The sequence below is a fragment of the Heptranchias perlo genome, chromosome 1 (assembly GCF_035084215.1).
Source record: "Heptranchias perlo isolate sHepPer1 chromosome 1, sHepPer1.hap1, whole genome shotgun sequence".
NCBI classification, from domain to species: domain Eukaryota; kingdom Metazoa; phylum Chordata; class Chondrichthyes; order Hexanchiformes; family Hexanchidae; genus Heptranchias; species Heptranchias perlo.
This window is the reverse complement of record NC_090325.1, coordinates 22,937,377-22,965,074: the sequence shown is the minus strand read 5'-3', so window position 1 is coordinate 22,965,074 and position 27,698 is coordinate 22,937,377. Positions and strand designations below refer to the sequence as shown.

Here is a 27,698-nt window from a genome sequence, read left to right as displayed (position 1 = left end):
ATGGTTGGAGCTCTGCACTGAGATATAATTGGAATTAATGTTAAAGTGCTAGTAAAGAAACATTAAGTGTTCCTAATAACATTGTTGATTCCGTATGTGTGTGTTTTATGTCAGTATGTTCAGGTCCAGCTGTATGCAAAGTGAGATCTGCATACAGGAATTTTAGATTCCCTAACCATTGTACAAATTGGCAGTGGATTTCAGATTATTTTTAAGTAAATCATTTGTCACCTAATCCCAAACCCCATTTACTCCTGTCAAATGAATACAGCTTTACATAGAATTACATAGAATTCTATGTAAAGCTGTATTCAATGCAGAAACAGGCCATTCGGCCCAACAGGTCCATGCTGGTGTTTATGCTCCACACGGGCCTCCTCCCTCCCTACTTCATCTAACCCCATCAGCATATCCTTCTAGTCCCTTCTCCCTTGTGTATTTATCCAACTTCCCCTTAAATGCATCTACGCTATTCGCCTCAACTACTCCTTGTGGTAGCGACTTCCACGTTCTAACCGCTCTCTCGGAGTCAGCGATCGAAGTATCCAACAACACTGCAGCCACCGCTCCCCGCAGCTATCTAGGTTCCAGCCAGGCAGTATCTTATTCATGTTGCTTGACTCCTGCTTGTGGACATTCAGCTACCATTGTATATGCAGCCGAAGCAACTTGGCAACAGTTGTATGTATGAAATGGGCACAAAAATAAAAAGATACTGTGTTAAGGTTGTTCAAGTAACGACACTGTAATAATCCATTCAAATGACCTATTAATTTTGTACTATTCTTGTGCTTTTTCAGCCCTATATCAGATTGGAAACATTGTACATTCTGCAAGAGGTAAATGGGGCATAAAAGCCAACTGTCCTTGTACAGCGAGGAAGAACAAGCCTGTGTTTAAGCCTCCCATTGCAAGTGAGGCAGCTCAGGTATAGGACATGCTAGACTATTTGAAGTTTCATCCTATGAATAGGTGCAAGTATTCTGCAAATTCAACGCACAGACCGTTTTGGTTAAGAAAAAAAGTTGGATGGCTACAATTTTTTTCCATTTTGATGTTGATCCATCCTCAGATGGTTGGACCTTCAGCCGTGGCTCAGTGGGCAGCACTCTCAGCTCTGAGTCAGAAGGTTGTGGGTTCAAGTCCCACTCGAGACTTGAGCACAAAATCTAGGCTGACACTTCAGTGCAGTACTGAAGGAGTGCTGCACTGTCAGATAATGTCTTTCGGATGAGACGTTAAACAGAGGCCCCATCTGCCCCCTCAGGTGGATATAAAAGATCCCATGGTACTGTTTCGAAGTAATGGTCCAGGCCAATATTTATTCCTCAACCAACATCACTAAAACAGATTATCTGGTCATTATCACAATGCTGTTTGTGGGATCTTGCTGTGTGCAAATTGGCTGCCACCTTTCCTACACTTCAAAAGTACTTCATTGGCTGTAAAGCGCTTTGGGACATCCAGAGGCTATAAAAGGTGCTATATAAATGCAATTCTTTCTTTCTAATGTGACCTAAAGCAGACAACTGAGATTCATGCAGTCTTATTTTAGTGCCACGGCTGCTGTCTGAGGGCCACTATAATCTTGTCTTCCCCACACTCTTCCCTGCAGAATGATTCTTTCTTTGGTGGGAGGGGGGGGGAGTTGCAACACCTGCACCACGACGAGGCAGTGATCAGGCCTAGGTGTATGTTTATTCCTCACCCCAATACAGTTGTCGTATTTTTTTCCTGTAGCCACATGGGGAAGTGCAGTGGCTCTCATGCATTTAAATGTATTGTTGTGCTGGTCACGCTGGTAGATGAGGCATTGTACATATTTTTTTTCTTTCTCGCTACCTCTTGTTTGCTTGCTCGCTCTCTGTGTTTCTCACTATCTATCTCAGCAAGGATGGAATGCTATTTTAGAGTTTGTAAAACTAAGTTCGATGAAAAACTAGAGAGACTTAATCTGTTTCAGTTCACTGTTAGTTTAACTTATTCTCCTCTCCCCTAATAGTCCTTATGGCTCTCCTCTTATCCACATGCAATGTTTTGAAAGAGTATTCCAGATATGTTAAGCTGTGAATGCATTGTATTTAATTTTGAATGTCATTTCTTTGCATTCCAGAAACTAAATAACAACAGTGTGGCTCCCAGCGAGGCACCAACCTGTAACCAGGCACCAACCTCTGAACGCAACTCCACATCAAGTCTGATGAGCACCACATCTGCTGCTCCAGCCCTGATGATGAAGAAAGAGGATTCTCCCTTCAACTGGATGATGGGCCTGACAGATCCCAAAGGGAAAGAAGAAAGTAAAGGTAACCTTGTTTACTCTCACCTGTTCCTTCAAGATGTGCTTAATCCAGAATAAACTGAAACCTAGAACATTATGACTTATAAACTATAGTTAGTGCCTCCGCTAATTTTGCTAGGCTTTTCTCTGGGTGCTCGTATGGTGGTGTTTCATGCAGGAGACCACTGCAAAGGACTGGTGTTAAGAATTCCCACTGAAACCTCAGTAGTCTGGTAATTTTGTTGTTTAATGCCCTGAGGTAAATGGCCAAAAAAAGTATAATTTTTTAAAAATATGACTCTTTTCCTACATGTTATGATCCATGACCTAAGATTTGAGATTTAAGGAGTGAAAAAAAACTTTAAAAAAAAATGTACAGTAGCTATAAAATGTTTCAATAATCATTGTAAATTTATTTTTGATAAACTTGTAATAATGACCCAGCACTTACTAATTCAACGTGATGTGGAGATGCCGGTGATGGACTGGGGTTGACAATTGTAAACAATTTTACAACACCAAGTTATAGTCCAGCAATTTTATTTTAAATTCACAAGCTTTCGGAGGCTTCCTCCTTCCTCAGGTAAATGTTTACCTGAGGAAGGAGGAAGCCTCCGAAAGCTTGTGAATTTAAAATAAAATTGCTGGACTATAACTTGGTGTTGTAAAATTGTTTACAATAATTCAACGTGAACATCACGTATCAATAATCTAGCCAAGACTGGCAGCGGGAGCCAGTGCTGACTGTACAAAAATTGAATGAAATTTACCCCATAAAATTTACAATGCGTCCTAAAGTCCTGGAATGATTTACAAAATGGTAATCCTGCCGTTCAGAAGACTATTACAAAGTGCCCGAGCGTTGCACTTTTTTTTTAATGACTGTGTATGTCGTGTAAATAACTTGATTAGATTGCTGTTTTCTGATCGCTGTTGGGTATTTCATGGAAGCCCTGAGCCACGAGAAAAACGTCAACATTACAACTTTGGAGAGGTGAAGAACCAGGTCCCGTGTTGTACTTTTGCACTGGGAAAGTTTCATTGCTCACCTGGACCCTCTGGTGGTAGGAGTGAGATACTGCAGCAATAACTGTTGAGCAGATTTCTGATCTTTGCGTTCAGCACTAGGTCTCTGTCTGTAGGAATCCCTACTTCCATTCTTCTGTTCCCATTCTTTCCAGGGACCTCTAAAATGTGAAACTGCTTACCTCCTATCAGTTTTTCTTCCTTCTACAATCTACAGACTTTTTAAAACTCAAGTTTGGCAGCACCTAAACTCTGCTTCTTGATTTACTTTGTTCTTTTGAGACTTGATGGTGTCCCTCCAATGTACCTTTCACTTACTAAGTTTCTGGGTTTTTTTTAAAAGAAAAGATATTTGTTGTGTGCTGTTGAAGCTTTAGAAGAGACTGGGTGCTGCTTTGGGATATTACATTGTAATTTCTCCAGGATTTGAATCCAGTCAGACCAATTGAAAGTCACTGGCTGTGCTGGTCCTGTGTGAAATCAATTGGACCCCTCTTGATCCATTTCCTAGTGAGTACAGCACAAAACCAGCTACAAGTCTGTTTGACTGAGGCCCAGTAAGACTGACCACTTTAGGAAGTGCAAAATGCACACTAGTGCAATTGGGACCGTTTTACTTGGATTGGAACAGCACGCATTGGAGCAGAATAGAGGGAGCTGTGAATCTGAGTGTACTGTAGCTGATGTGGAAGTACTCCATGCTGCCAGCAAGTAGCCCAGGCCTTCTGCTCCCCAGCACTTGAAGCGTCCATCTTGATAAGCAGATGGTGGAGCAGAAGAGAATTCATCATCATCATCTGTGGGTTTATCTTCAGTACTCTCCTCCAGTAAAGTTCCATTTCACTACATGTGTAAGTATCTAATAAGAGAAAGGCAGGTTAACATTTTGGGTATAGAGTCTTTGTCAGAGCTCTGTACACTGAAACATCAGCCTGTCTGTCTTGTTTCCAGATTGTGTATTTCCACTGTTTCCCATTTGATTTCAGATTTCCAGGGTTTGTGTTTACTTAGTGCTACAATTCCTGTGCCTAAAGTTTAAAACCTCCATTCACGGAAGGATCAACTTTGATTCAAAATTCGGCCATAATACCATACTCCTGACTTTTTTTTCCTTTCCTTGGTTATCTTCACTTTTTTTCTCCCCTTGAATTTTCCTACAGGAAGCCTGCAGCTGCCTTCCTTGAATAAAGAGAAGAAGCCCATTAGCTTGTTTGACTCCTTGAGCACTTTGTCGAAGCCTTCTGCACCCCTGCAAACTTTCAACAGTTTGTTGACTCTCTCGCCCAGTAGCTGCAGCACCACCAGCTCACTGAGAAATCTCCTGTCCTCCAGCTTAGGGAAGGTGAGCCTCCTTTTGTTCATTCTACAACCTGTCTTGAGTTAGGTTGCCCGCTATCTTTTTTTTCGTGTGTGTGTGTGTGTGTGTGTGTGTTCTTTTTAAGTATGTGTGAGGTTGCTCTAAATTATCGCTTTGTCTATCTGTTACTGGGAGCTGCTGCACTAAACCTCCTCTTAAGTGCTGTTTGACTTATGTTGAATGTCTTTCTCTAGTTTGGTCACGTAGTATAGGTGACTGGTATGAAAGTTAAAAGAAAATTCAGAAGCCTGATCTGGAAATGTGTAGCTGCAGATACAAAACATGACGGTATGAAATGTACCTGGTGATAGCATCAAATGGTTTCAGGTCACCTGCAACACCGGCCAGATGTAGAATTCGCTGTACTCTTGGGTACAGTAGTGCAGTGGCTGTGATCTTGGACTAACAACCCCAGAGGCAATCGATTCAAACTGCCCCGTGGAAAATTGTGAAATTGAATTCAGTTAATTTGTGCATTAGCCCCAGAAAAATAACCATGAAAGCTGCTGGATTATCACAAACACCTAACAGGTTCACTAATAATCTTCAGGAAGGGAACTTACCACCTCCACCTACATGTGATTCCAATCCCCACATTACGTGGTTGACTCTTAATGCCCTTCGAAGTGGTTCAGCAAGCCACTGAGATGAAGTGCAGTTGCTTCACGAAGGTGGACCACCACGTCACAAGACAGCTATGGATGGGCAATAAACGTGGCCATGCCGCCATCCCCCAAATCCTGAGAAATACATTAATAAAAAAAACTTTAATTCAACCCATTAATTAGAGTCTGTGCCAATGTGATGCGGTTCCCACACTCGCAGTCCTTAAAACCTTTATTGTGGGGCTAGTTTTTATTAAATTCTAGGCTACTTTCTGTTGCGGCAGAGCGCCTGTACAGCTGGCATAGAGAGGATTGTCTTAACTGACTCTCCTCCTGTAAAATATCTTGATAAGAGTGTTGGAAAAAGCACTAGGAGATGTTGGATTTTAACATTCCATGTTTCTGTCTTAGTCTGATACAGGACCAACGAGCACCTCTAACCTCCTCGATGACATCTTCGCCTCACTGGTGCAAAGCAAACCCCCCAGCGATGGATCGAAGACGCCGAAAGTGTGTGACACCAGAGAGCTCCCAAAGGTTGCGCCTGGGAGAGTGGGGATTTTGGGCTCTGATACTCCTCACACCTGGTATTGCGGCGGGCGTTTGCTGTGCTTGCAAGATCCGAGCAACAAGAACAATTGGAATATTTTCAGAGAGTGCTGGAAGCAAGGGCATGTAAGTGTGGAGGCTACAGCACTTTGCAGAGAGAGTTTTTAACAATGCAGGAGAGGTGTGTTAAGCATTTGTGGAGACTCCTTATTGGTTGTGTATTGACTATTTATTTTACTTAGTCCATATCAATAAAATCACTACCACAACAACAATTTGCATTTATATAGCGCCAGTAACGTAGTAAAATGTCCCAAGGTGCTTCACAAGAGCGATTTATTAAACAAAATTTGACACCGAGCCACGTAAGGGAATATTAGGACAGCTTGGTCAAAGGGGTAAGTTTAAAGGAGGAGGAAAAAAGTAGAGGTTTAGGGAGGGAATTCCAGAGCTTAGGGCCTAGGCAGCTGAAGGCACAGCAGCCAATGGAGGAGCGATTAAAATCGAGGATGCACAAGAGGCAAGAATTGGAGGAGCGCAGAGATCTCGGAGGGTTGTAGGGCTGGAGGAGGTTACAGAAATAGGGAGGGGCGAGGCCATGGAGGGATTTGAAAACAAGGATGAGAATTTTAATATCGGTGTTCCCAAATTGGGAACACCATGTTCAGCGAGTACAGGGGTGATGGGTGAACGGGACTTGGTGCAGGTGAGGATATGGGCAGCAGAGTTTTGGATGAGCTCAAGTTTATTGAGGGTGGAAGGTGGGAGGCCAGCCAGGAGAGCATTGGAATAGTCCAGTCTAGAGGTAATGCAGGAATGGATGAGGATTTCAGCAGCAGATGAGCTGAGGCAGGGGCAGAGACAGGCAATGTTATGGGAGTGGAAGTAAGCAGTCTTGTTGGAATGTGGTCAGAAGCTCATCTCGGGGTCAAATAGGACGCCACAGTTACAAACGGTCTGGTTCAGCCTCAGACTGTGGCCAGGGAGAAGGATGGAGTCGGAGGCTAGGGAACGGAGTTTCTGGCAGGGAGTGAAGACAATGGCTGCGGTCTTTCCAATATTTAGTTAGCAATAGTACAGTGGAATAAGCAAAACAGTATTCCCACTCCTCTGGGTAGAATCATAACCCCAGCCTCTTCCTTCTATCTTCTTCCATGAGCGCTCTCTTTCTCCCCGTTTATATCCTGTCTCCTTCCTGCGCCCACCCAGTGGTCCGGGTGCAAAGGTTCCACTATCACCTTGTATTGTTGCATGCAAGCCCACTGATTGTGTGCAGATCTTAATTGCACCATCTGTCCTACTTCCTCTGATCAGTAGCCCACACAATGTGATCAATTGGTTTTTAGCTTAGCAATTCGAGCTTACTGTTGCATGACCCGAAACTTATTAACCCTATATTTGATCTGTCCCAGTACTTTCTAAAATGCAGTTCTACCATCCACGCTGCTTCCTTACAGGGTGTGTGTATAATATCACTTGTCCAATGTTTTGATCAGTTGCATTATTCACACCTAATCACTCACTCATTCATCCCAGCAACTCGTAGAATTTTTGCCTTTCTGTTTTTCACTCTCTTACAATCCAAATGTAAACTTGGTTTCACCTCATCACTACCTCCTGGTTTGTCTTCTCTCCTTTTTAATATTGTTAGTGCCCACCATTATGGGCCTTGATGTGAATTTTGGCTTGTACAGCTGCAGCCTTAAATGCACTTTGTTGAAATGTTATGGAGGATCACATGTCAATATGGTAAATTTGCATGTGTAAAATGTGTAGCTCCCCCAGCCAAAGCTGTCTTGTGACATGGTACGTTTAATTAACGTGTGACCAGGCAATGCTAGGCGTATGCGTTCCATTTTACATTTCTACACAGTCTATATTAATGACTTGGATGAAGGGACCAAGTGTAATGTATGCAAGCTTGCTAACGATACAAAGCTAGCTGGAAAGTAATCTGTGAGGAGGACACAGTCTACAAAGGGATATAGATACGTTAAGTGAGTGGGCAAGAAGGTGGCAGATGGAGTTTAATGTGGGGGGAATGTGAAGTTATTCACTTTTTTGGTAGGAAGAATAGAAAAACAGAATATTTATTAAATGTTGGTGTTGAAAGAGACTTGGGTGAACTCATACAAGAAACACAAAAAGTTAGCATGCAGGTACAGCAAGCAATTAGGAAAGCAAATGTCATGTTGGCCTTTATTGCAAGAGGGTTGGAGAACAAGAGTAAGGAAGTCTTACTACAATTGTACAGGGCTTTGGTGAGACCTCACCTGTGGTACTGTGTACAGTTTTGGTCTCCTTATCTGAGGAAGGATATACTTGCCTTAGAGGCGGTGCAACGGAGGTTCACTAGATTAATTCCTGGGATGAAAGGGTTGACCTGTGAGGCGAGGTTGAGTAGAATGGACCTATACTCTCTGGAGTTTAGAAGAATGAGAGGTGATCTCATTGAAACATACAAGATTCTGAGGGGGCTTGACAGGGTAGATGTTGAGAGGTTGTTTCCCCTGGCTGGAGAGTCTGGAACTAGGAGGCATAGTAGCAGGATAAGGGGTCGGTCATTCAAGACTGAGATGAGGAGGAATTTCTTCACTGAGGGTTGTGAATCTTTTGAATTCTGTACTCCAGAGGGCTCTGGATGCTGAGTCATTGAATATATTCAAGGCTGAGATAGATAGATTTTTGGAATCGAGGAATATGGGGATCGGGCGGAAAAGTGGAGTTGAATTGGAAGGTCAGCTATGATCTGATTGAATGGTGGAGCAGGCTCGAGGGGCCATGTGGCCTACTCCTGCTCCTATTATGTTCTTGTTTCACCTCTGTGTAAGTAGTTGTTATGTGAGGTAATGGTGAATCTGCCTCATATTACTTCCTCCCTATGTTGACTGCTCTATTCTTCACTGCATACTTCGATTCCTTTTAACAACAGCTATTATTTTATTTTATTTTAGCCGGTAATTGTATCTGGTGTCCACACGAAGCTACGTGAAGAGCTCTGGAAGCCAGAAGCATTTGGGGAAGAGTTTGGAGAGCAGGATGCCGACCTGGTTGACTGCAGAACCAACACGATTATCGCTGGTGCAAAAATCCGAGACTTTTGGGATGGATTTGAAGACCTTTCACGTAAGTGGTGTTGATAAAGAACTTGTATTTACATAACACCTTTCACGGCCTCAGGACATCCCAAAGCACTTTTCAGCCAATGAAGTACATTTGCAGTGTAGTCACTGTTGTAATGTAGGAGACGTGGCAGCCAATTTGTGCACAGCAAGGTCCCACAAACAGAAATGAGATAATGACCAGACAGTCTGTTTTTAGTGATGTTGGTTGACTGATAAATATTGGCCAGGATATCGGGGAGAACTCCCCTGCTTTTATTTGAAATAGTGTCATGCTATGTTCACCTGAGAGGGCAGATGGGGCCTCAGTTTAACGTCTCATCGAAAAGAAGGCACCTCCGACAATGCACCACTCCCTCAGTACTGCACTGGAGTGTCAGCTTAGATTTTGTGCTCAAGTCTCTGGAGTTTGGACTTGAACCCATGACCTTCTGACTCGGGCAAGAGGCTACCACTGAGCCAAAGCTGACACTACCGTTCAAAGTGATGTAAAGCTTGGCCAGGTAAAGAGGTCTCTGCTAGCTTGGTCAGAAGAAGAATGTGGCAGAGCAGTTTCACTGAGCATCAGTGCACTGGTGCTCATCATTGTGGAGTAGGAGCAAACACCGGTTTGAGCCCTGTTCTGTTGTGGGGAGATGTCAAGCAGGCCATATAGATGAAGAAAGAGGATTAAAGATTATTGAAGGAGATTTACCCAGAATATACGATCAGCACTAAGGGTTGTGCAGTGCAAAGATAATAGTGTGACAATTAGTTCTATTTTCACTATGTATATTCTCCATTAATTATTGCCTCGGTCTTGTTGCTGTGGGTGGTCCAATTTAATTCAGTATTATTGCGCTGAGTTGCTGTTAATTAAGATATCTTGCTACAATGTGCTAATACTGCATGTGAAACTATAGTTGGGAGCACTGGAAAAGCTTGCAGCATCGTATGTTGTTCTGATATTATTTGTCACTTTTGCCCTCTCCTACCATACACAACCACCTGGAGCCAAAGCGAACCAGCACAAAGATGAGTTCTGTCCAGCTGTTCAATCCAGCACATGTTCAGGTGGGATCAGCTTGTCCGTCCCTCAAACTGGGCCTGGTGGATGCCACTGTGGGTAGTACTTGCTGTATTGGACCCATGGAGATCTGTGCAGTTCTGCTCTTCAGCACAGAAAAATCCAGAAGAGATTGTTCTTCCTTCTCAAAACATTTTAAAATTCCAGAATTCAAACAGTTAGTTGTATAATTGGAGTAAGCAGTGGATGGTACTTGATAGGGAGGAGGAGGTGATGGTCTTTGACAAGTGTGAGGCAGTTGATTGCGTTAGTGGTTACATTATTGTCTTTGTTCCCATCGAGTATTGTCTGTGTGCAGATGCTGTAAATTGTGTGATGCAAGAAAAAAAACAGAAAATGCTTAAGTGAACAGCAGGTTGTCACGATCTGAAAGAGAACGATAGGTTAACGTGTCTGGTGTGACAATTCCCTGGAACTTGACTCTTATGCTCCCTGGCTTGGCATTCCTTCCCGTTTTCCTTGCGCTTATTTGCGAGGTGTCTTGGGATGGTCCTTCTTTACATTAAAGAATGAAAGACTTGGGTTTCTATAGCTCCCTTCACAACCTCTGGTCCCAAAGTGCCATACAACTAATGAAGTATTTGGAGTCACTGTTATAATGTAGGTGAAGGTGTTGTATAAATTGCTACTGCTTGGTATCTATAGCATCTAATCTGTGCTCCTTTGTTGCCCATTGGAAAGAAGTGGTGTTACGCGGCAAATATTCAGATACTTCATTTAAATTTAAATATCAACGAAGATGCTTAGGTCATACATAGGGAGAATCCATCTTTATTTTCCACAGTCGAGACCATTGTTTTGCGAGGTTTAACGTTAACTTTTTTTTTTCCTTTTTAAGGACGCCTTGCGACAAAAGAGAGCCAGCCGATGGCTTTAAAGCTGAAGGACTGGCCTCCAGGAGAGGATTTCAGAGACATGATGCTTTCTAGGTACGTGATCTACTCGGCAAAATTTGGGCTTGTCAAAGAACTGCTTACAGTGTATTGCAGGCATAACAACATTCAACATTGATATATAATACTGCCATTTATTTAGAGATTTTTTAAAAATTCATTGAGGATATGGATGTCGCTGGTAAGGCCAGCATTTATTGCCCTTGAGAAGGTGGTGAGCTGCCTTCTTGAACCGCTGCAGTCCGTGAAGTGAAGGTTCTCCCACACTGCTATTAGGTAGGGAGGTCCAGGATTTTGACCCAGCGACTATGAAGGAACGGCGATTATATTTCCAAATTTAACAAATGGTTTCATACTGTATTGTACATTTTTCCTACAGATTTGATGACCTGATGAACAATCTACCCCTGCCTGAATATACCAAGAGAGATGGCAAGCTGAACCTGGCCTCCAGGCTGCCAGACTTTTTTGTTAGACCTGATTTAGGTCCAAAAATGTATAATGCTTATGGTAAGTGAGCTGAGTTTTCCTTTCCACACTCTGTGCATTATATTTGGACGGACTTGTAGAAGTGAGGCTCTTGCTGTAAATGGTTAACTGTTTCCTCTGTTCAATAGGATTACTATCAGCAGAAGATAGAAAGGTTGGAACGACGAACCTTCACTTAGACGTGTCAGATGCTGCTAATGTTATGGTGTACGTAGGAATCCCCAACGGGCAGCCCAACCACGAAGAGGGTGAGTGTCCAATAACTCGGACCCTCTAAACAAGTGTTTTTGATGATTTGATAAACAGCAGTTCTTTGCCTTGAAGTTCTTTGCTATGTTATTTTCATGGGATTGCAATGCTCTTTTGGTGTTAGCCGTGGCTCAGCGGGTAGCACACTCGTCTCTCAGTCTGAAGTTTGTGGGTTCAAGTCCCACTCCAGAGACTTGAGCGCAAAATCTAGGCTGACACTCCCAGTGCAGTGCTGAGGGAGTGCTGCACTGTCTGAGGTGTACCGTCTTTTGGCTGAGACTTTAAACCGAGGCTTCATCTGCCCTCTCAGGTGGACGTCAGTGATCCCATGGCACTATTTCGAAAGAGAGCAGGGGAGTTCTCCCCGGTGTCCTGGCCAATATTTATCTCTCTCAACACCACTTTCATGTTTAATAAAAAAAAAAGAGATTATCTGGTCATTATCTCATTGCTGTTTGTGGGACCTTGCTCTGTGCAAATGCTGCGTTTCCCTACGTTACAACAGAGACTACGCTTCAAAAGTACTTAATTGGTTGTAAAGCACTTTGGGACGTCCTGAGGCCATAAAAGGTGTTGTATAAATGTAAGTCTTTGTCTCTTTCTCGCTTGCTTGCTTCCATCCTTCCTTTTACAGCCCAGGGCTTGGATTGGAGATGGTAAGAAAGAAGAGTTCAATCTTGAAATAATGAAAATGCTTTATTCTGGTACAATTGATTATAATCAATGATAAACTATCTTATTGGGGTTTTGGTCACCATAGGGATTGTTTAGGAGCTAGCTTTGCCACGTAAGAAAAGGAAGACAGAACTTGGGTTTACATAACACTTTCATGACCTCAGGACGTCCCGAAGCACTTCACAACCAATTAAGTACTTTTGACGTGTAGTCACGTACAGAAACACAGCAGCCAGTCTGCGCACAGCAAGGGCCCACAAACAGTGGTGGTTGAGGGCTAAGTGTTGGCCAGGACACCTGGAAATCTCCTGTGCTCTTCTCCCAGTAGTTTCATGAGGCTTTTTTTAGCATTCATTTTTTACGCTCACTGACTTGAATCAGACATGGCCTCAGTTTAAAGTCTCATCAGAAGGACGACGCCTCTGATAATGCAACACTCCCTCAGTACTGCACCAAAGTGGCAGCCTAGATTATGCGCTCAAGACTTAAATAACACTAGGTGTACAGAACAAAGTTTCTCTTTAAACCTGCCTGTATAAAATGTTGATTCTGTGGTAGGAAGCTAGGTCCATTACAAACAAACCTCTGCTTCTCCCACCATTACACCAAAATAACCAGGTCTGCTTGTAAGTGGCATTAACCAGATTCCGCAGTAGTTCCTACAGAAATTGGCTACCAGTTTAGTAAACAGACCGATGATTCACCTCTAGGTGGCTATGTAATATTTTTGCTTTTTTAAAATTTGATTTCTAGCAGAAGCAGTGATTGGGTAAATCCTACATGGTCTGATACTGGACCACAGACCGAAAAGGTCCGAGATTGAGCCTGGTTTGTGCTGAGTTGCTGATCCTGACTGAGTCACTGGTGAGGACACTGTGGTTGAACTCGAGTGCTCCTGGCGGGGGTGGGGGGAGAGGGAAACATAGCCACGGACTTCTGATCAATATTCGGGGAGTGCTATTGGAAAGTGCAGGGGTGTAGCTGTTGGGTGAGGACAGGGTCAAGCTTATCATAACACCCTTGCGTTGATGCTGATCATCTGGCCTCCTGTGTTAGGAATAGCCAGTTGGATGAGGTATTTGAGGGCTGTTGGTGCCTGAGAGCAATTATACCTTGTGTGAGTTCACACCTTTGGGAATGGATGGGGAGAGTAGTAAAAAGAAAATTCAAACAAATGCTTTGCATTACTTTAACACTAAACTTTGCATTACCGCCGGCTACAGTAGTAAACGTTGTTCCAGTAATGATTTAATCCGTCAGTGCCAGTAGGGAGCACTTCGATTAGCTTTTTTTGTTTTTAATTTGGTAGAAATTCTGAAGACCATGGAGGATGGCGATACAGATGAATTAACAATAAAACGCTTCACAGAAGCCAATGAAAGGCCTGGTGCCCTGTGGCACATTTACTCAGCCAAAGATGCAGAGAAGATCCGAGATCTGCTGAAGAAGGTGAGGTGGGGGGCTGGAGGTTGGCAGAATACACGTGTAATTATTCTGAGATCACAATCGCTGGCGGAGAAGAGGAATTTTGTGGTCTTGCCCTCCCAGGATGATCCGAAGTAGGAAGTTGTGGCAGCTGAGATGGGAGAGGCAGTACTGTTTCAGGTCATTTCCAATCATTCACATCTCCCTGCCTACCGCCAATCCTCCGGCCCAAAAAAAAAAACCCTTCACCTGCACCTTTTCTAACCCAACTCCTCTGGTTTCCACATGGCATACCATTTCTGCCTCTCTCAACTTGCTAAACATCAGCCTTCTGACTTCACAACAGCCTCTCTCCCACAATGTACCACTCTTCCTAATCCTGCTGTTTTTTTCTCTTTCCTTTCCCTTTCCCCCATCGGGGGTACAACATCGATCTTGGTGACGTCCAGTTTGAGAGCCACACTTGTGAGCAAATTTGGCGTTTGATCACCCAGCACCAGAGTGCGCTTGATGGCCTCAAATAGTATTGCCTCTCCCTCTCAGCTACCATATCGTTCTCCTCCTACTCCGGGAGCAAGGACAACCCAAAATTCCCCTCCAATTCAATCCTGCCCTTTAACCTCTCACTCTTGCCAACTCTATCCTCACGTCACGCCAAATGTGAGGAGCTCAAAGCCTTCTTTGTCTGCGAGCTGTTCAACTCCTTCACATAGCACTGTTTGCTTCCATTCCCAGCTCTCCCTCATTACCTGACTGACATCAACTTGTGGGTGAACCAGAACTTTGTCCAGCTCAACATTGGCACGACCCAAGCAACTTTTTTCAGCACTTAAGACAGAAACTTTGTACTTTAAGCCCTCAATACTATCTCATGTCCAGCTGCTTACTTAAACTGACCCCAACATTGCAAACTTTCAGTGTCTCCTTTGATCCTGCTCTAAGCTTGAAACCGCACATCTGGTCTTCCACTCCTCATTATTACCCACCTTTCCATGTTTGACTTCTCTCCTTACCAGCAATCTGACATCCACCTTGCACAAACTCTATTTCATCCAGAATTCCTCTGCCTGTGACCCAAGTTCCAATCACCTATTTTCCCTGTTTTTACTGACCTTTGCTGACTCCCCATCCCTCAGCACACTGCCTTCAGAATGTTAGACTTTATAAAAATCCCTTGTGGTCTTGCCCTTCTGTCTAAAGTCTTCTCCAGTTCCCTGCTCTCGTCCTCCATTCTTCTGACTCTGGCCGTCATGCATCCTTGCCTGTTTCTGCTCCACTGTTGGTAGCAAGGCCTTCAGTCTTCACATTGCAGTATACTGGAATTCCCTTCCCAAATCCCTCTGCCTCGCTGCATCTCTCCTTACTTTCAAAAGCCACCTTTAAACGTACCTCTTCAACTGTACCTTCAGTCCCCTTCTCCCAAGCCCCTGCTCAGTGCCCAATCCTCTTTGTAAAGTACCTTGGGTGGTTTTGGTGCATTAACAGTGCTATTGAAGGTGGTGATTGGTTGTTTGGTTGTTGTTCGGTTCGGTCGGTCGGTCCCAGATCCCATTTGAACTGTCGCTTGCGCAATTCAAGTGATTCGTTTAGTTGTTCGAAATGCTTTGTTCAAATGTTAAACAGTCCTGAATGGTAAAAGAGACGACACAACAGCACTGTCATAAATAATGTCCCACATTTGTGTTTTTTAAACCAGCTCAAGATGTGGCAGTTAAGAGAAAAGGAGAAAGAAATAGTGTGCAGGATTATTTAAAACCTTTTTCTTCACTAAAACACTTCTATTGTGGGCTGGGCAAATGGCACGAAGGTTTGAGGAATGATTCACTGTCGTCTGCTTTTATCTATTTTTTAATTTTTATCAGAACAGCTAAATGCTGGTCTCAGAATCTGGTTACATGATGTCGAGTGATGGGGCTGGAGTGGGAAAAATGTGTTTTTTGTGCTTCTTCCCCCACCCCATGTACACACAGAATATAGAAAGGGGGTTGAGGTGGTGTGACCTCCCCTAACCCATCTCCTAACTGCTGCTCCCTCTCCAGTTTTCTCCAATGGTGAAGCGATTCGGGATACTTTGCTGGATTACAGTTCCTGTGGAAGTGGAAGTTGGTGCTCCATTGGCTGCACATTCACCAACCCATTTACCAACACTTCACCTGGCATCTCTGCAACACAATAAAGGATGATTGAATTTAAACCCAGTCCTTCTGTGCTCCCATTCAGAGCTGGGTTATCTAGGTGCTCGAAATAACTTGTTTGTGTTAAGATTGTTCACCAGATTTCTTCTTGTGAGCTTATTTTAGAAAGGATGTGGAGATGCCGGTGATGGACTGGGGTTGACAATTGTAAACAATTTTACAACACCAAGTTATAGTCCAGCAATTTTATTTTAAATTCACAAGCTTTCGGAGATTTTCTCTTGGTACCTTTTTGAAGGAGAAAATCTCCGAAAGCTTGTGAATTTAAAATAAAATTGCTGGACTATAACTTGGTGTTGTAAAAATATTTTAGAAAGGACATTTGTTACATTTTCCAGTATTTTGGTCATTAATTGGGTTTTTCCTGTAATTCTTTGGAGAACTGTCTTGTTTGCACTTTTTAAAAAAAAAAAAAAATTATTATTGGGATGTGGGTGCCTTTTGGCAAGGCAAGTATTTATTGTCCAGCTCTAGCTGCCCCATTGAAGTGGCCTAGCAAGCTATTCAGAGGGCAGTTAAGAGTCAACCACTTTTAATAATAAGGCAAACATCTTGGATTAAAAGAGAATAAATAATTTGCATTTAAAATATTGAACAGGTGAACAGCTAACCCTTCATTAGACCTCTATCTGATGATGGTAACTATTAGGAGGCAATGTGATCGATTCTTAACACCGACCGGTTTAACTAAAAATAAAGTGTAGTTGTAAATAATCCAGATTGACAACTAGATCCAAACAATATTGTGTAAAACCTTTTCAGGTGGCAGAAGAGCAAGGTCAAGAAAACCCCCCCGATCATGATCCCATTCACGACCAAAGCTGGTACCTGGACAGGACTCTCCGTAAAAGGCTTCATCAGGAACATGGTGTCCAGGGCTGGGCCATTGTGCAGTACCTGGGTGATGTGGTCTTCATACCAGCTGGAGCTCCACACCAGGTTAGTGCTAGGTTCATTTAATCTGCAGTTGAATGTGTTTACATATATCTCTTCACTGATACACTTACAAACCACATGGGCTGTTGTCCTTTGTTGATCAGTGGGACCAGTTACTCTCCATTGTCTGACCACTAGGTTCAACCAGAGATCTGGTCTTGTGCATCTGCCAGTGTTGCTGTATTGTCTGGCACCAAGATGTGTGCATGAGGGCCCTGTGATAACTGGCTTTCCTACTTGTCCCTCTTCCCTTCCCTAGCAAAAATGTGACCCCTGGTTATTATGTGTCCACATCAGCGGGGGGATGGTGTGTGTGTGTGTCTGCCCGCCCCCCCCCCACCCCCGTAAGCATACGTGCAGGAGTAGGCCAATTAGCTCCTCATGCAAATACCCTGTACCCGGCTGTCGGGACAGGGGACTAGGCGGACCAGCAGCTGACAGTCTCTCCCTGCTGCACTTCCGGTGGCAGCGTGGGCCTGAAGACATTTCTGGCTCCAAGTGTCTAAACATATAGTCTTAGACACTCTTGGTACCTTTTTGTAAAAATCCCTGTTCATGTATTTTACGTTGGCTGGTTGTGTGCTGTACATAATACACTAGTAATACATTGATTTTAAAAATAAGATATTGTAGAAGATCAGTAATTATTTTTCATAATCCAGCTGTGAAAAATTGCTACGAACTAATATTTTGAGTCCTTCCACCAAAGCCACATAATTCTACCTAAGAAATTGATGGATGATTGCCTCCATTTATACCTATCCTATTCTTTTTACATCAAATTTATAGCACAGATACAGGCCATTCGGCCCAGTGGTCTGTGCCAGTGTTTATGCTGTGTTGTTCTTTTGAAAGTTTTTTTTTAACACAGAGAATTGATAAACATTAGAAGTCGGTAAGTGGCTAGCTGCCCGGCTGTCTGTTAGTGAGTGGAACGTCCTAGTGTGGTACTGAACCATGCAGACCATGAAAGTCTCTGCTTAGTTTGGTAAAGTGGCTGCAGCTGGCCTCGGCACACATGAGTAAAGTAATGGGAAGGTGATGTTGTACGTGAAAACATGCCCAATAAGAAATACTGCTTTCAGGAGGATGGAAGAGACTGACAATTGACATCCTGCACTTTGAGGTGGAATTTTATTTGTTTTGTTAAAAAAAAAAGTTAATTCCATAAATATTCTGTTGCTTGCTACAGGTTCACAACTTGTACAGTTGTATCAAAGTGGCAGAGGATTTTGTTTCCACTGAACATGTCAAACACTGCTTCCGGCTCACTCAGGAATTCCGACACCTGTCTAACACTCACTCCAACCATGAAGATAAACTACAGGTATCAGAAATCAGTCCAATCCCTGCTTACACTTCAACTCATGGTGATGTGATTTTTTTTTTTGCAGGATGCTAAAGCCTGCTCTGCATAAACAGATGTTGCAAACTAGTTGGAAATGTTTTTGTATGTGGATGAAAGAATTTAAAAGTTTTGTGAAGCTGCAAATATGCAGTAATACAACATACCTTGCGTTCTTATCCCAGAGACTTAAGCACATAATTTAGGCTGGCGCACAATGCAGTACTGAGGGAGTGCTAGACTGTTGGAGGTGCCTTCTTTCAGATGAGACATTAAACTGAGGCCCTGTCTACCCCCTCAGGTGGACGTAAAAGATCCCGCGGCACTATTTGAAGAAAAGCAGGGGAGTTCTCTCTGGTGGCCTGGCCAGTATTTATCCCTCAACCAACAACACTAAAACAGATGATCTGGTCATTATCACGTCGCTGTTTGTGGGATCTTGCTGTGTTCAAATTGACTGCTGCATTTCCTATATTACAACAGTGACTATACTTCAGAAGTACTTCATTGGTTGTAAAGAGCTTTGGCACGTCTTGAGGTCACGATAGGTGCTGTATAAATGTAAGTTCTTCCTTTGCACCCGTTGGGAGCCAAGCATAATCTTGAGTTGAGGTGCTGGACAAAGGAACTTAGTAATTTTGTCTTCCTTTCCACCCCCACGCTGCCCTCTCACTTCCTTCCAACAGATTAACAAGTTTAGGTCTGCAAAATGCTTTATTTTTAAGATTCCATCTATGTGTGCAATTTGAACAAATTAAAGGGTAGGACCCAAACCTGACTGATGGAGTCCCAAGTTAACCATTTGTGTGATGAGTGGAATATTTAGTAAGAGTTCTATGATCCTTCTGTTTTTCTTGTGTGTAGGTGAAGAATATTATTTACCATGCCGTGAAGGATGCTGTTGGGATGTTAAAAGCTCACGAATCCAGTCTTCTCAAGACTTAGGTCTGAGGTCCAAAGCACCAATTGAAAACTGGCTTGTCCTGATAAATCTGTACTGTAACATTAGCAGCAACTTTCAAAAAAAAATTAATTGCTCAACGAGGCGATGCATCATCTTTGCATTAACACCGGCTGCACTTTACTAGTGGACTGGAAAAAATCATAAAACAAACCTGTACTTTACCCTGTCATCATTTTGTAAAACTGAAGAGCGAAGATGGTCTGTACAGTTCTGCATCAATTTTGGTGCAAATTTTATTTCTTTTTGTCTCCTAACTTTTTTAAATGTGGCTAAACAATAACACATTGGTTGCATTCTCCCCCACCCTGCCCTCCATTTATTCTCTTCTCACCCAAAGAGAGATCATGTACTGAGATCAAGCTGCCTTGGAAAGGCTGCCAACGTTGCAGCATTTGATGTGAGGATCCCCGCAGAAAGTCCACCCCATTGAGTCAGTCGAGGATGCTGTTGTCAGTAACCTGGTGTAGTCAGCGGCGTCTTATTTATGTTTGTGTCCTGTTGGAAAACAAATTTCTATTCTGATATGGTCACTGCTAGAACTAATAATCCTGTCCTTAATCAGAGTGGGTGCATCCTCATTGCTGCTTCATTCACAAGTGGATGCTCTTCTATTACCTGGTTGACCAGTGATGCACAGTTGCCAACATAGGAACTTAGTTTCTATATTCAGATGGCTAAACATGTGGTGTCTTCTATTCAGAATCCCGTACCTATTGTTTTATTATATCTTGTACTAATTCTTTGGGCGAGAGGGGTCCGTTCATGGTTAGATATAGCTAAACCAATTGGAAAGGAAGATGGGTGAAAATCACCCAAGAAGGAAAGATGCATAGAATTTCAGTTGTTTAAATTCAGACTTAAATAGTGCAGTGAATGGTGCAAAATATTTAACCAGCACCATGTGGAATGTGCATCAATGAGGCAGATAAAATTATCATCCGTACTTGATTTGTGGGGATGTGTTCTTGTGTCTTAACACATTTACAAAGCCTAGTACACAAGAGTTTTGAAATTACTGCTGGTTGTTTTTTTTTTGTTGCAAAGCTTATTAAGAAATAAGCGAGTTCACATAGAGGAGTATTCTAAATGGAGATGGCATTTGCTGTACTGTACTTTGAAATGAGCAGTTCCTACTGGTGCGAGTGGTTTTCCAAAACAAAGGCACACAATACACTATACAAGCAAATTACATTGTTAGAGAAACCAGCATTGTGCAAAGAGTTCTGTTCTCTAAATTTACTGCACAATAAATCATGGGTCCAAACTAATCTCCAGTTTGTATTTTCTCTGCGCTGTATTTGGTTCTACCTGGTTGAAAGTAGTGCTACTCCCTGTAATTTTTATCTACACTACAGTTTTTTAAAAATCTGCTTGTTGCTGAAAAGTTGAGGAACTTGAAAGTGACCTTTTTCAATTTTCATATACAGCCTCTGTACCAATAAACAACAAAAATGTTTCTTTTGAGTGTTTTAATTGTGGCTGAAAATTTGAAGAGGATTCTATTTGAACTGCTTTTTTATGTAAAAACTTTTACCTTCTGAAAAGAAATGCCACACATTGTATTTCAAGAACTTTAATTTATGATTACTCAGGACATATAAGTGACTGTTCAACGTATGGTGTAGGTTATTGTTTTCTTCTGTGTAAATTTTTCTATTTTTTTGTGGTTTTAAATAATGAGCATAAGTGAAGGTTGAAGTCTGGAAATGACATTAATCAGTAGAATTGTTTAAAGATTGTGTGCAATGATATTTGTACACCAGATAATGTGATTTTTACACTACAATATATCAACATGCTCTTAAAAATTGAGGTTGTTCTGTATTTCAATATTTAAATTGGCTTTAATATCCCATTTAAGATCCCTGTTTCTAGATCCCATTTTGGCTGTGTCAACAGTTTCTATGTTTGAAGCACTGCTTAATAAGGAAGTGATTGAGTTAGAACATTCCTTTCCCTGGATACTTTAGATTATCAGTGCAGTGGGAGGTCTTTATGAAGTCCCAAGTGGATCTGATGCAGCATAAAACTGCACGATCTAGTGCTAATTAGGCGATTTTGAACTATGTGTGGCTGTGTGTGTGGGCAAACGTGTGTCTGTGCAGGCTCCCCTGGTGTGTGTGGCATGCACCTGTGTGTGTGTGTATTGTCATACTCCCTGTTAAAATTGCTGCTGTTACCAGCCTCTATCGTCTCCCTGGGCTGTACATTCCACAATGTTCTTCTGTAACATGGCACCTGTTACTCCAGACATTATTCCAAATAGTGATGAACCAAGGCCGTGTACAGGCTCAGAATCACATCCTGTGATGTGTGTTCTATTCAATGCACAATCCAACCCAAGATCCTATTTGCTATATTTACTACTACTACACATTGCTGAAACTACCTGCAGAATCTGTCCACCATTATCCCCAAATCCTTTACCTGTGTTGTATCCTGTAGACTTATTTATATATTAATGGTCGTTTACACCATTTGTCACTGCCTCCTTAAGAACGATATCCCCAACTACCCCATCCTTTTCCTACTGCCACCTTATTTGCAATGATCATATTGAAATCCTGGCTTTGACTAACACTTTGCTCAGTTGGCAACACCTTGCACTTACTGAAATGTCCGTCTGGCTATACTTCCCACCACCTACCCTGCTGAGCCCATCATGGTGAGTGTTCCCCCTTAGCACCAAGTCATACACTGATCCCTCTCCACACCCTGGCACCTTTTCCTCCTCTGAGCACCTTCCTTTGTTTACCCCTCTCGCTTCTCCTTTAAGACCTCCATTGTCTACTGTCCCTCACTCAAACTGCACCAGTTTCTCCCTAAATTACCCTTTTTTCCCTTGCCCTCATCCTCTGATTTCAGTCTCCAGCTACTCTCTTCTCTCTCGGCCCTGAACTTCTCCCTTCACAAACTCCTATCCATATTCACAACCACCTCTTCAACTGTACCATCTTCCATAGCTTCTCTGCTCCCAGTCTCGATCAGACAGGGCCATCTCCAACAATTTTCTTGTATCCCATGTCAGAGAGCATGCTGCATTGTCCGTGGCCCTGAATTTTGGATGAGATGTTAAACTGAGGCCGTTTGTTCTCTCAAGTAGATGTAAAAGATCCCATGACACTGTTCAAAAAAAGTGTATTCTCCAGCTGTACTGATGATATTTATCCCTATGTTGGCCTTCTCTTATGGGGAGGAAGCCAATCCCTACCTCATGTTGGGTGTGCTTTCTTTTCTCTTGTGCCCATTTAATACAAAGATATTGTGCTACGGTTGTTCTAGTAATGACACTACTAATCCATTCAAATAACCTTAATTCTGTACTACTCTTGTGCTTTTTCAGCCCTATATTAGATTGGAAACATTCTACATTCTGCAAATGGGGCATAAAAGCCAACTGTCCTTGTACAGTGAGAACAAGCCTGTGTTTAAGCCTCCTATTGCAAGTGAGGCAGCTCAGGTACAGAATATGCTAAACTATTTGAAGTTTCATCCTATGAATAGATGATCTGGTCATTTATCTCATTGCTGTTTGTGGGACCTAGCTGTGTGCCTATTGGCCAGTGTTTCTCCACATTCCAACAGGGACTACACTTCAAAAAAAAAAGTAATTCTGGCTGTGAAGTGCTCTGGGATGTCCCACGGTCATGAAAAGCACAGTATAAATTAAAATTATTTCTTTCTCTGCAACTGATCAAACACATTCTCCCTCCTGTTTGGCACCATCAATTTTAGGTGTATTTCCCCAATATTCACTTCCAAATCATTGATGTACAACATGAATAGCAAATCACCCAACATTAATCCTTGGGCTACCCCACTAGTCACTTCATCCATTATGTTTCCTTTGATGTAGCCAGTTATCAAATCCACTTCAATAGCTGCCCACGAATTCAGTGATTTTATTTACCTTTTGGACCAACCTCCTCTGTGGTAATGTATCTAGATTTCAGCAAGGCTTTTGATAAACAGTGTCCATCAAGTTCCCTTTATCTACAGGCTTTGATACCTCCTGTAAGGTTCTTTCAAGCATGATCTTCCCTCCCCGCCCTCCTCCTCCTCCTTCCTTCATCTCACTGGCCTGCAATTTCCAGAATAGTCCTTATACCCTTTTTTTAATATAATGATCAGTGTTATGTTCCCTCCTTTCTTATTCTTTATAACTTACCCATTTAATGATTCCCTATAAAAATGTGATCAATTTCATTTGCCATTTCCTAGGGTCCTTATCCTTTCAAATGCTTTCAATATGTCACTTTCCCATCAGCAATTACTACTGTCCTTAAAGTCTCCTAAATTCCCAGAAACTCAACCCTCACTTCTGGGAGTAAGATAGCTACCCTTTCCCTGATACCAAAATCCTCATCAATGGCTTTCAAAGACCCTGCTACTTCCTTGACATTCATTTACCCCAGATGTACTTATAGAAAGCTAGTATACATTTTTTTATATATAGTCCTCAAAATTCTAATCTGCATTTGCTGTCATTGAAGACCAATATACCTTTTGCCCTTCCTCAGTATGAATCCCAAAGTTCAAGCTAATGCTGGCATCCATCAGGATCCAAGTACAGGTAAGTCAACATCTGGAACAGAAGCCCCTTCTACCTTTCACCACTTTTGAATCATAATGCTGCAACTTAAAGACACTTATCCCACAGGTTAGCCCATTGTTCAAGATGGTGTAGTATAGATCCTCTAGGTTAGTTTGCCAACATCACAATATCTGAAAAAAGGAATGTCACAACTTTTTCCAAAATTCCTGGACCTTGACTGTCCCTTATGCTGCCATCCACCACATCACTGATGAAGACAGTGAATAGGATGGGTGGCCGTGTACAATCTTGCCTCGTTCAGAGGAAGAGAGTAAGATTCGTTCAGTGATTCTCCCATCTACCTGTATGTAGATCTTGGTGCTGAAGTACATATTCTGGGTAAAATCTAATATTCAGCATATACTCACATGGCTTCTGGCTTGAGGCACCTCAGGGCAAAAGCAATGTACCTGGGTTTCCCTCAAGCATTACAACATTCCACAATCTTAAAATATGTATAAATCAAATCCTTTATTAAGTTGCATGAGAGGTTATGAATCTTTTACAACACAGAAAACCTTGCCAATAAATTATGCAACTCCAGTGAGTCACAATCATTTGGGCAGAGATAAACCGAATCACAGGCAGGTTCCTCATTTCCTTTGCCTCCATCTGTAAACGATTGTGTGGATTAAGATACTGCATAATTAGGACAGCATTAGTGACCGTGTGAAATTACAATATAGCCGTAACAAGTCTGGTATAATGAACTCACACTTTTAACATAATCTACAATACCTGCCAGAAATGAGTCACTACAATCAATCCTGCTTCAGTATTACTTCAACATGAAGTAAGAAGCAATTGACGCAATCTGTCAAAAACAGCTTATGGCACTGTTCCACTGAGGATGCTTCTGTGTATAATAATCTCCAGTTTACTGTGGGTTGCATTAACCAGCAGTGGAATTACTAATTAAAATACAGCACATGATCCAGAATAGGTCTCAAGCCAAAATTCCTGACTGATTTTGAGAATCAGTGCCTATGAGAGGTGTCTCTACAATCAGCTAACCAAAATCAAAAACCACAATCCATTCATAAGAAATATGTATCAAAACAAAACAGCTGGTCATCAAATGGTTCTAAGAAAAAGTTGCTCTACTGGGTGGGGAGTGTGACCCTTATTCCTACATTACAACAGCGGCTACACTTCAAAAAAAAAGTACTTAATTGGGACGTCTTGAGGTCACGAAAGGCACGATATAAATCAAAGTCTTTTTATTTGCTTTAATTCATGAAGTTGAACAAACCCATAGTTGCACTTACAGGTTGGTATTTTGTGATGGGGAGCTCAGTTCTCTACAAGTCTGCAAAAGGTACTCTCTACAACTACTAGGGAAGGAACAAATAATGACCTAAAATAGATGGTGTTGTTTGTAAGCGATGAGATTAGTATGGCCCATCTCCAAATTCAAAGCCAGTACTATTTGGGATTGTTTGACAACCTGAAGTCCAACAGTTCTAAAGGAATTGCAGTGATCAAAGACTATGACAAACACAACTTACAAAATCACCCCAGACCCTGGGTGACTCCACACTCAACACTACCAGGGTGCCATTAAGGCCAAGGATGGCAACATTGAATATTTACTCACTACAGTTATAAACAAACTTGATTTAGATAAAGTAAGACACAACCCCTGTATGAATGATTGCATTAAAATATAAGATTCTTTTGTAACTCAAAGTACAATTTACAGGATATTTTGAATATTTTCCTACAAGCAGCCATTAATAATGGGAGGACTTAAAAAAGTTTGTGGATTATCCTTCTGCTCTAATTAAGTAAGGCCACAGACAAAAATGTCTTTACATATTCTATCCGTGTAAACAAAATGTCAAAGTATAGACAGGTTCCATGATTTGCTAGTGTTACTGTCAAGTGATGAAAGTGTAAGATAAAAACACACCTCAACCATACACTCTTTACAAAGATTATCCAAGTACAAGAACAGGAACCCCAGTTTCATTACATGCCCAGGAGGTGCACTTTCCACTGTAATTAAGAAATTAACATTAAAGTGCTAAAATTATTACACTGAACGATAAACTGATCAAAAGGACGACAGATAGACAGAGCTGGTTTAATGTAAAGGGAGGAATAACTTTTGCAAGTGCAACTGTTTCTTTTCTTGGGAAGCTTCTTTTCCGTCTGTATAAGTTTAACTGCACCTACCCTTCACAAAGACAGGAAATATTTGGTATTTGGAAAAACGTGATATTGAAAGAGGAGAGGGGGAGGGAAGGGCGAATCCAATGAGTGCAATAGAATTATGTCGCTCTGGAGTAAAATCGTAAAGTGGGAACTGTACAGCCGAGTTATTTACATAGATCAACTCCGAAGTGCAGCCAGCCGTGACTGCATTTCTTCAATATCTTCCTCTGCCTCGCCCTCATCAGATGCAGCCGCAGCCCCTTCAGGCTCTGGCTCTGGGAGAGCGTCTGTGACTTTGCTGGGAGCTTTACCAAGAGCACCTGCAGAAATAAATGCAACAGAAGATGTCAAAAGCAAGTCCTGACCTATCACTTACTATTCTGTGTTAAGAAATATAAAGACAGCAAGCACACAGATACAAACTCATCCCTCTCTCAAGTCCTGGTTTGATTGCATTTCTGTAACCCCAGAGACCTGCCAATTCAGACAGTATTGTCCAAGAGTTAATCGATATCAGCAGCCAGTCCCAGAATCAGTATCCTGCTCAATCCTAGATGCCGAACCCAAGCTGTCAGGGATACTACTAAATTTTACGAATCCATGTTCAAGTCCTAAAATGCCCCTGCTCACCAATGGACTTCCCACTGATGATTGCCAACTGGCTGCTGAACTGCCATCAGACCCAAAGTGTTGGGGCACCGCAAGGCTGCTCTACGGGCAATCCACAGTCAGATTTTCTAAATTCAATCTTTGATATATTAACTAAATGACGGACGGGAGTACCTTACTTGAATTTTCTCTCCCTGTATACTAACTTTTCCCTTTAAATCTCCTCCCTACCATTAAATGACGATTTCTATTGCACATTGTTGGTGCCTACCGTTAGTAAAGGTTCTATTACATAGTAAAGGAGGGATGGAGACTGTGGAAAATTGTTCGTTTCCAATTCTTGTCTCAAAAATTTACTACTGAAGAGAACCCATTTCTGGGAATGACATTTCCAAAAAGATTCAAGAGGAGATTCTATGCTACTAAAGATTTTAACAGATACACAGCAACTTTAGTTTACCTGCAGTAACCTCAAAAAGTATCTTGTCAATTTCCATCTCTGCTGCCTCTTCCATTTCTTCCTCATCTTCCATGCTTTCAAAAGTATCTTCGAGCATCTCCTCAATAATCCCTGCCTGGGAATACAAACAGTGCACATCATGTAAGAAGAGTTTATGTATCACATTATACAATACCACTGACATTATCAGCTTGTTGCATATTCAGAGCATGAAACAGAAATGCAAGTCATTTAACTAATGTATGAAATAATCTGAAACAGCAATAAGTATAAGAATGATAAAGCACGAGAAACGCTCGAATTTCTTCCAGTTCTTATAGCCTGCCGACATTCATTGTTTGGACTCATGCAATTTTCCACAGTCTCCATCCCTCCTTTACTGGCCACTCAAACACTTAACTAATTACAGTACTTCTGAATCTTCAGACATAAAATGCCTGGTTTATTGTACTAGCAAGTCATCAGAAAAATACAGAAATCTGATAATCTTGCTAACGCAATAATTTCCTTTCTGGCCCCCCTGGGTCCTGGGTCCCCAGTTTGAAAACCGATGTCAAAGTAATGGACTAGACAGCCTGTCACAGCAATATGGTTCTATAAAAATAAACACAGGTGCAGAACAACTAAATCCCCTCTGCACAGGTGCATGTTCAGGCTAGTTAGCGTAAAGAAAATAGCAGAGACAAGGCATTTTCCTGCCT

The 27,698-nt window shown here is 42.1% G+C and overlaps 2 protein-coding genes across 5 annotated transcripts in view; one reads left to right on the top strand and one right to left on the bottom strand.

The window, feature by feature from the left end:
- Window positions 1–20,985, top strand: part of LOC137320539 (lysine-specific demethylase 3A-like) — a 62,760-nt gene extending 41,775 nt beyond the window's left edge. Inside the window, exons 14-25 of one of the 2 annotated variants that reach the window (XM_067982227.1) lie at window positions 801–928; window positions 2,114–2,306; window positions 4,468–4,649; window positions 5,681–5,944; window positions 8,773–8,944; window positions 10,845–10,935; window positions 11,279–11,409; window positions 11,517–11,636; window positions 13,622–13,761; window positions 16,695–16,871; window positions 18,061–18,195; window positions 19,078–20,985. In XM_067982227.1, coding sequence (XP_067838328.1) covers window positions 801–928; window positions 2,114–2,306; window positions 4,468–4,649; window positions 5,681–5,944; window positions 8,773–8,944; window positions 10,845–10,935; window positions 11,279–11,409; window positions 11,517–11,636; window positions 13,622–13,761; window positions 16,695–16,871; window positions 18,061–18,195; window positions 19,078–19,158 — 1,814 coding nt within the window. In that variant the 3' untranslated portion in view covers window positions 19,159–20,985. Of the gene's footprint in view, window positions 1–800; window positions 929–2,113; window positions 2,307–4,467; window positions 4,650–5,680; window positions 5,945–8,772; window positions 8,945–10,844; window positions 10,936–11,278; window positions 11,410–11,516; window positions 11,637–13,065; window positions 13,171–13,621; window positions 13,762–16,694; window positions 16,872–18,060; window positions 18,196–19,077 lie in introns of those variants that run through there. The other variant, XM_067982233.1, reaches the window with a different exon arrangement.
- Window positions 20,986–24,223: 3,238 nt separating this feature from the next.
- rnf103 (ring finger protein 103) overlaps window positions 24,224–27,698 on the bottom strand; it is an 80,615-nt gene continuing 77,140 nt past the window's right edge. For all 3 annotated transcript variants that reach the window (XM_067982263.1, XM_067982257.1, XM_067982249.1), the window contains 2 exons: window positions 26,998–27,112; window positions 24,224–26,248 (listed from right to left, as the gene is read on the bottom strand). In XM_067982263.1, coding sequence (XP_067838364.1) covers window positions 26,106–26,248; window positions 26,998–27,112 — 258 coding nt within the window. In that variant the 3' untranslated portion in view covers window positions 24,224–26,105. The remainder of the gene's footprint in view (window positions 26,249–26,997; window positions 27,113–27,698) is intronic.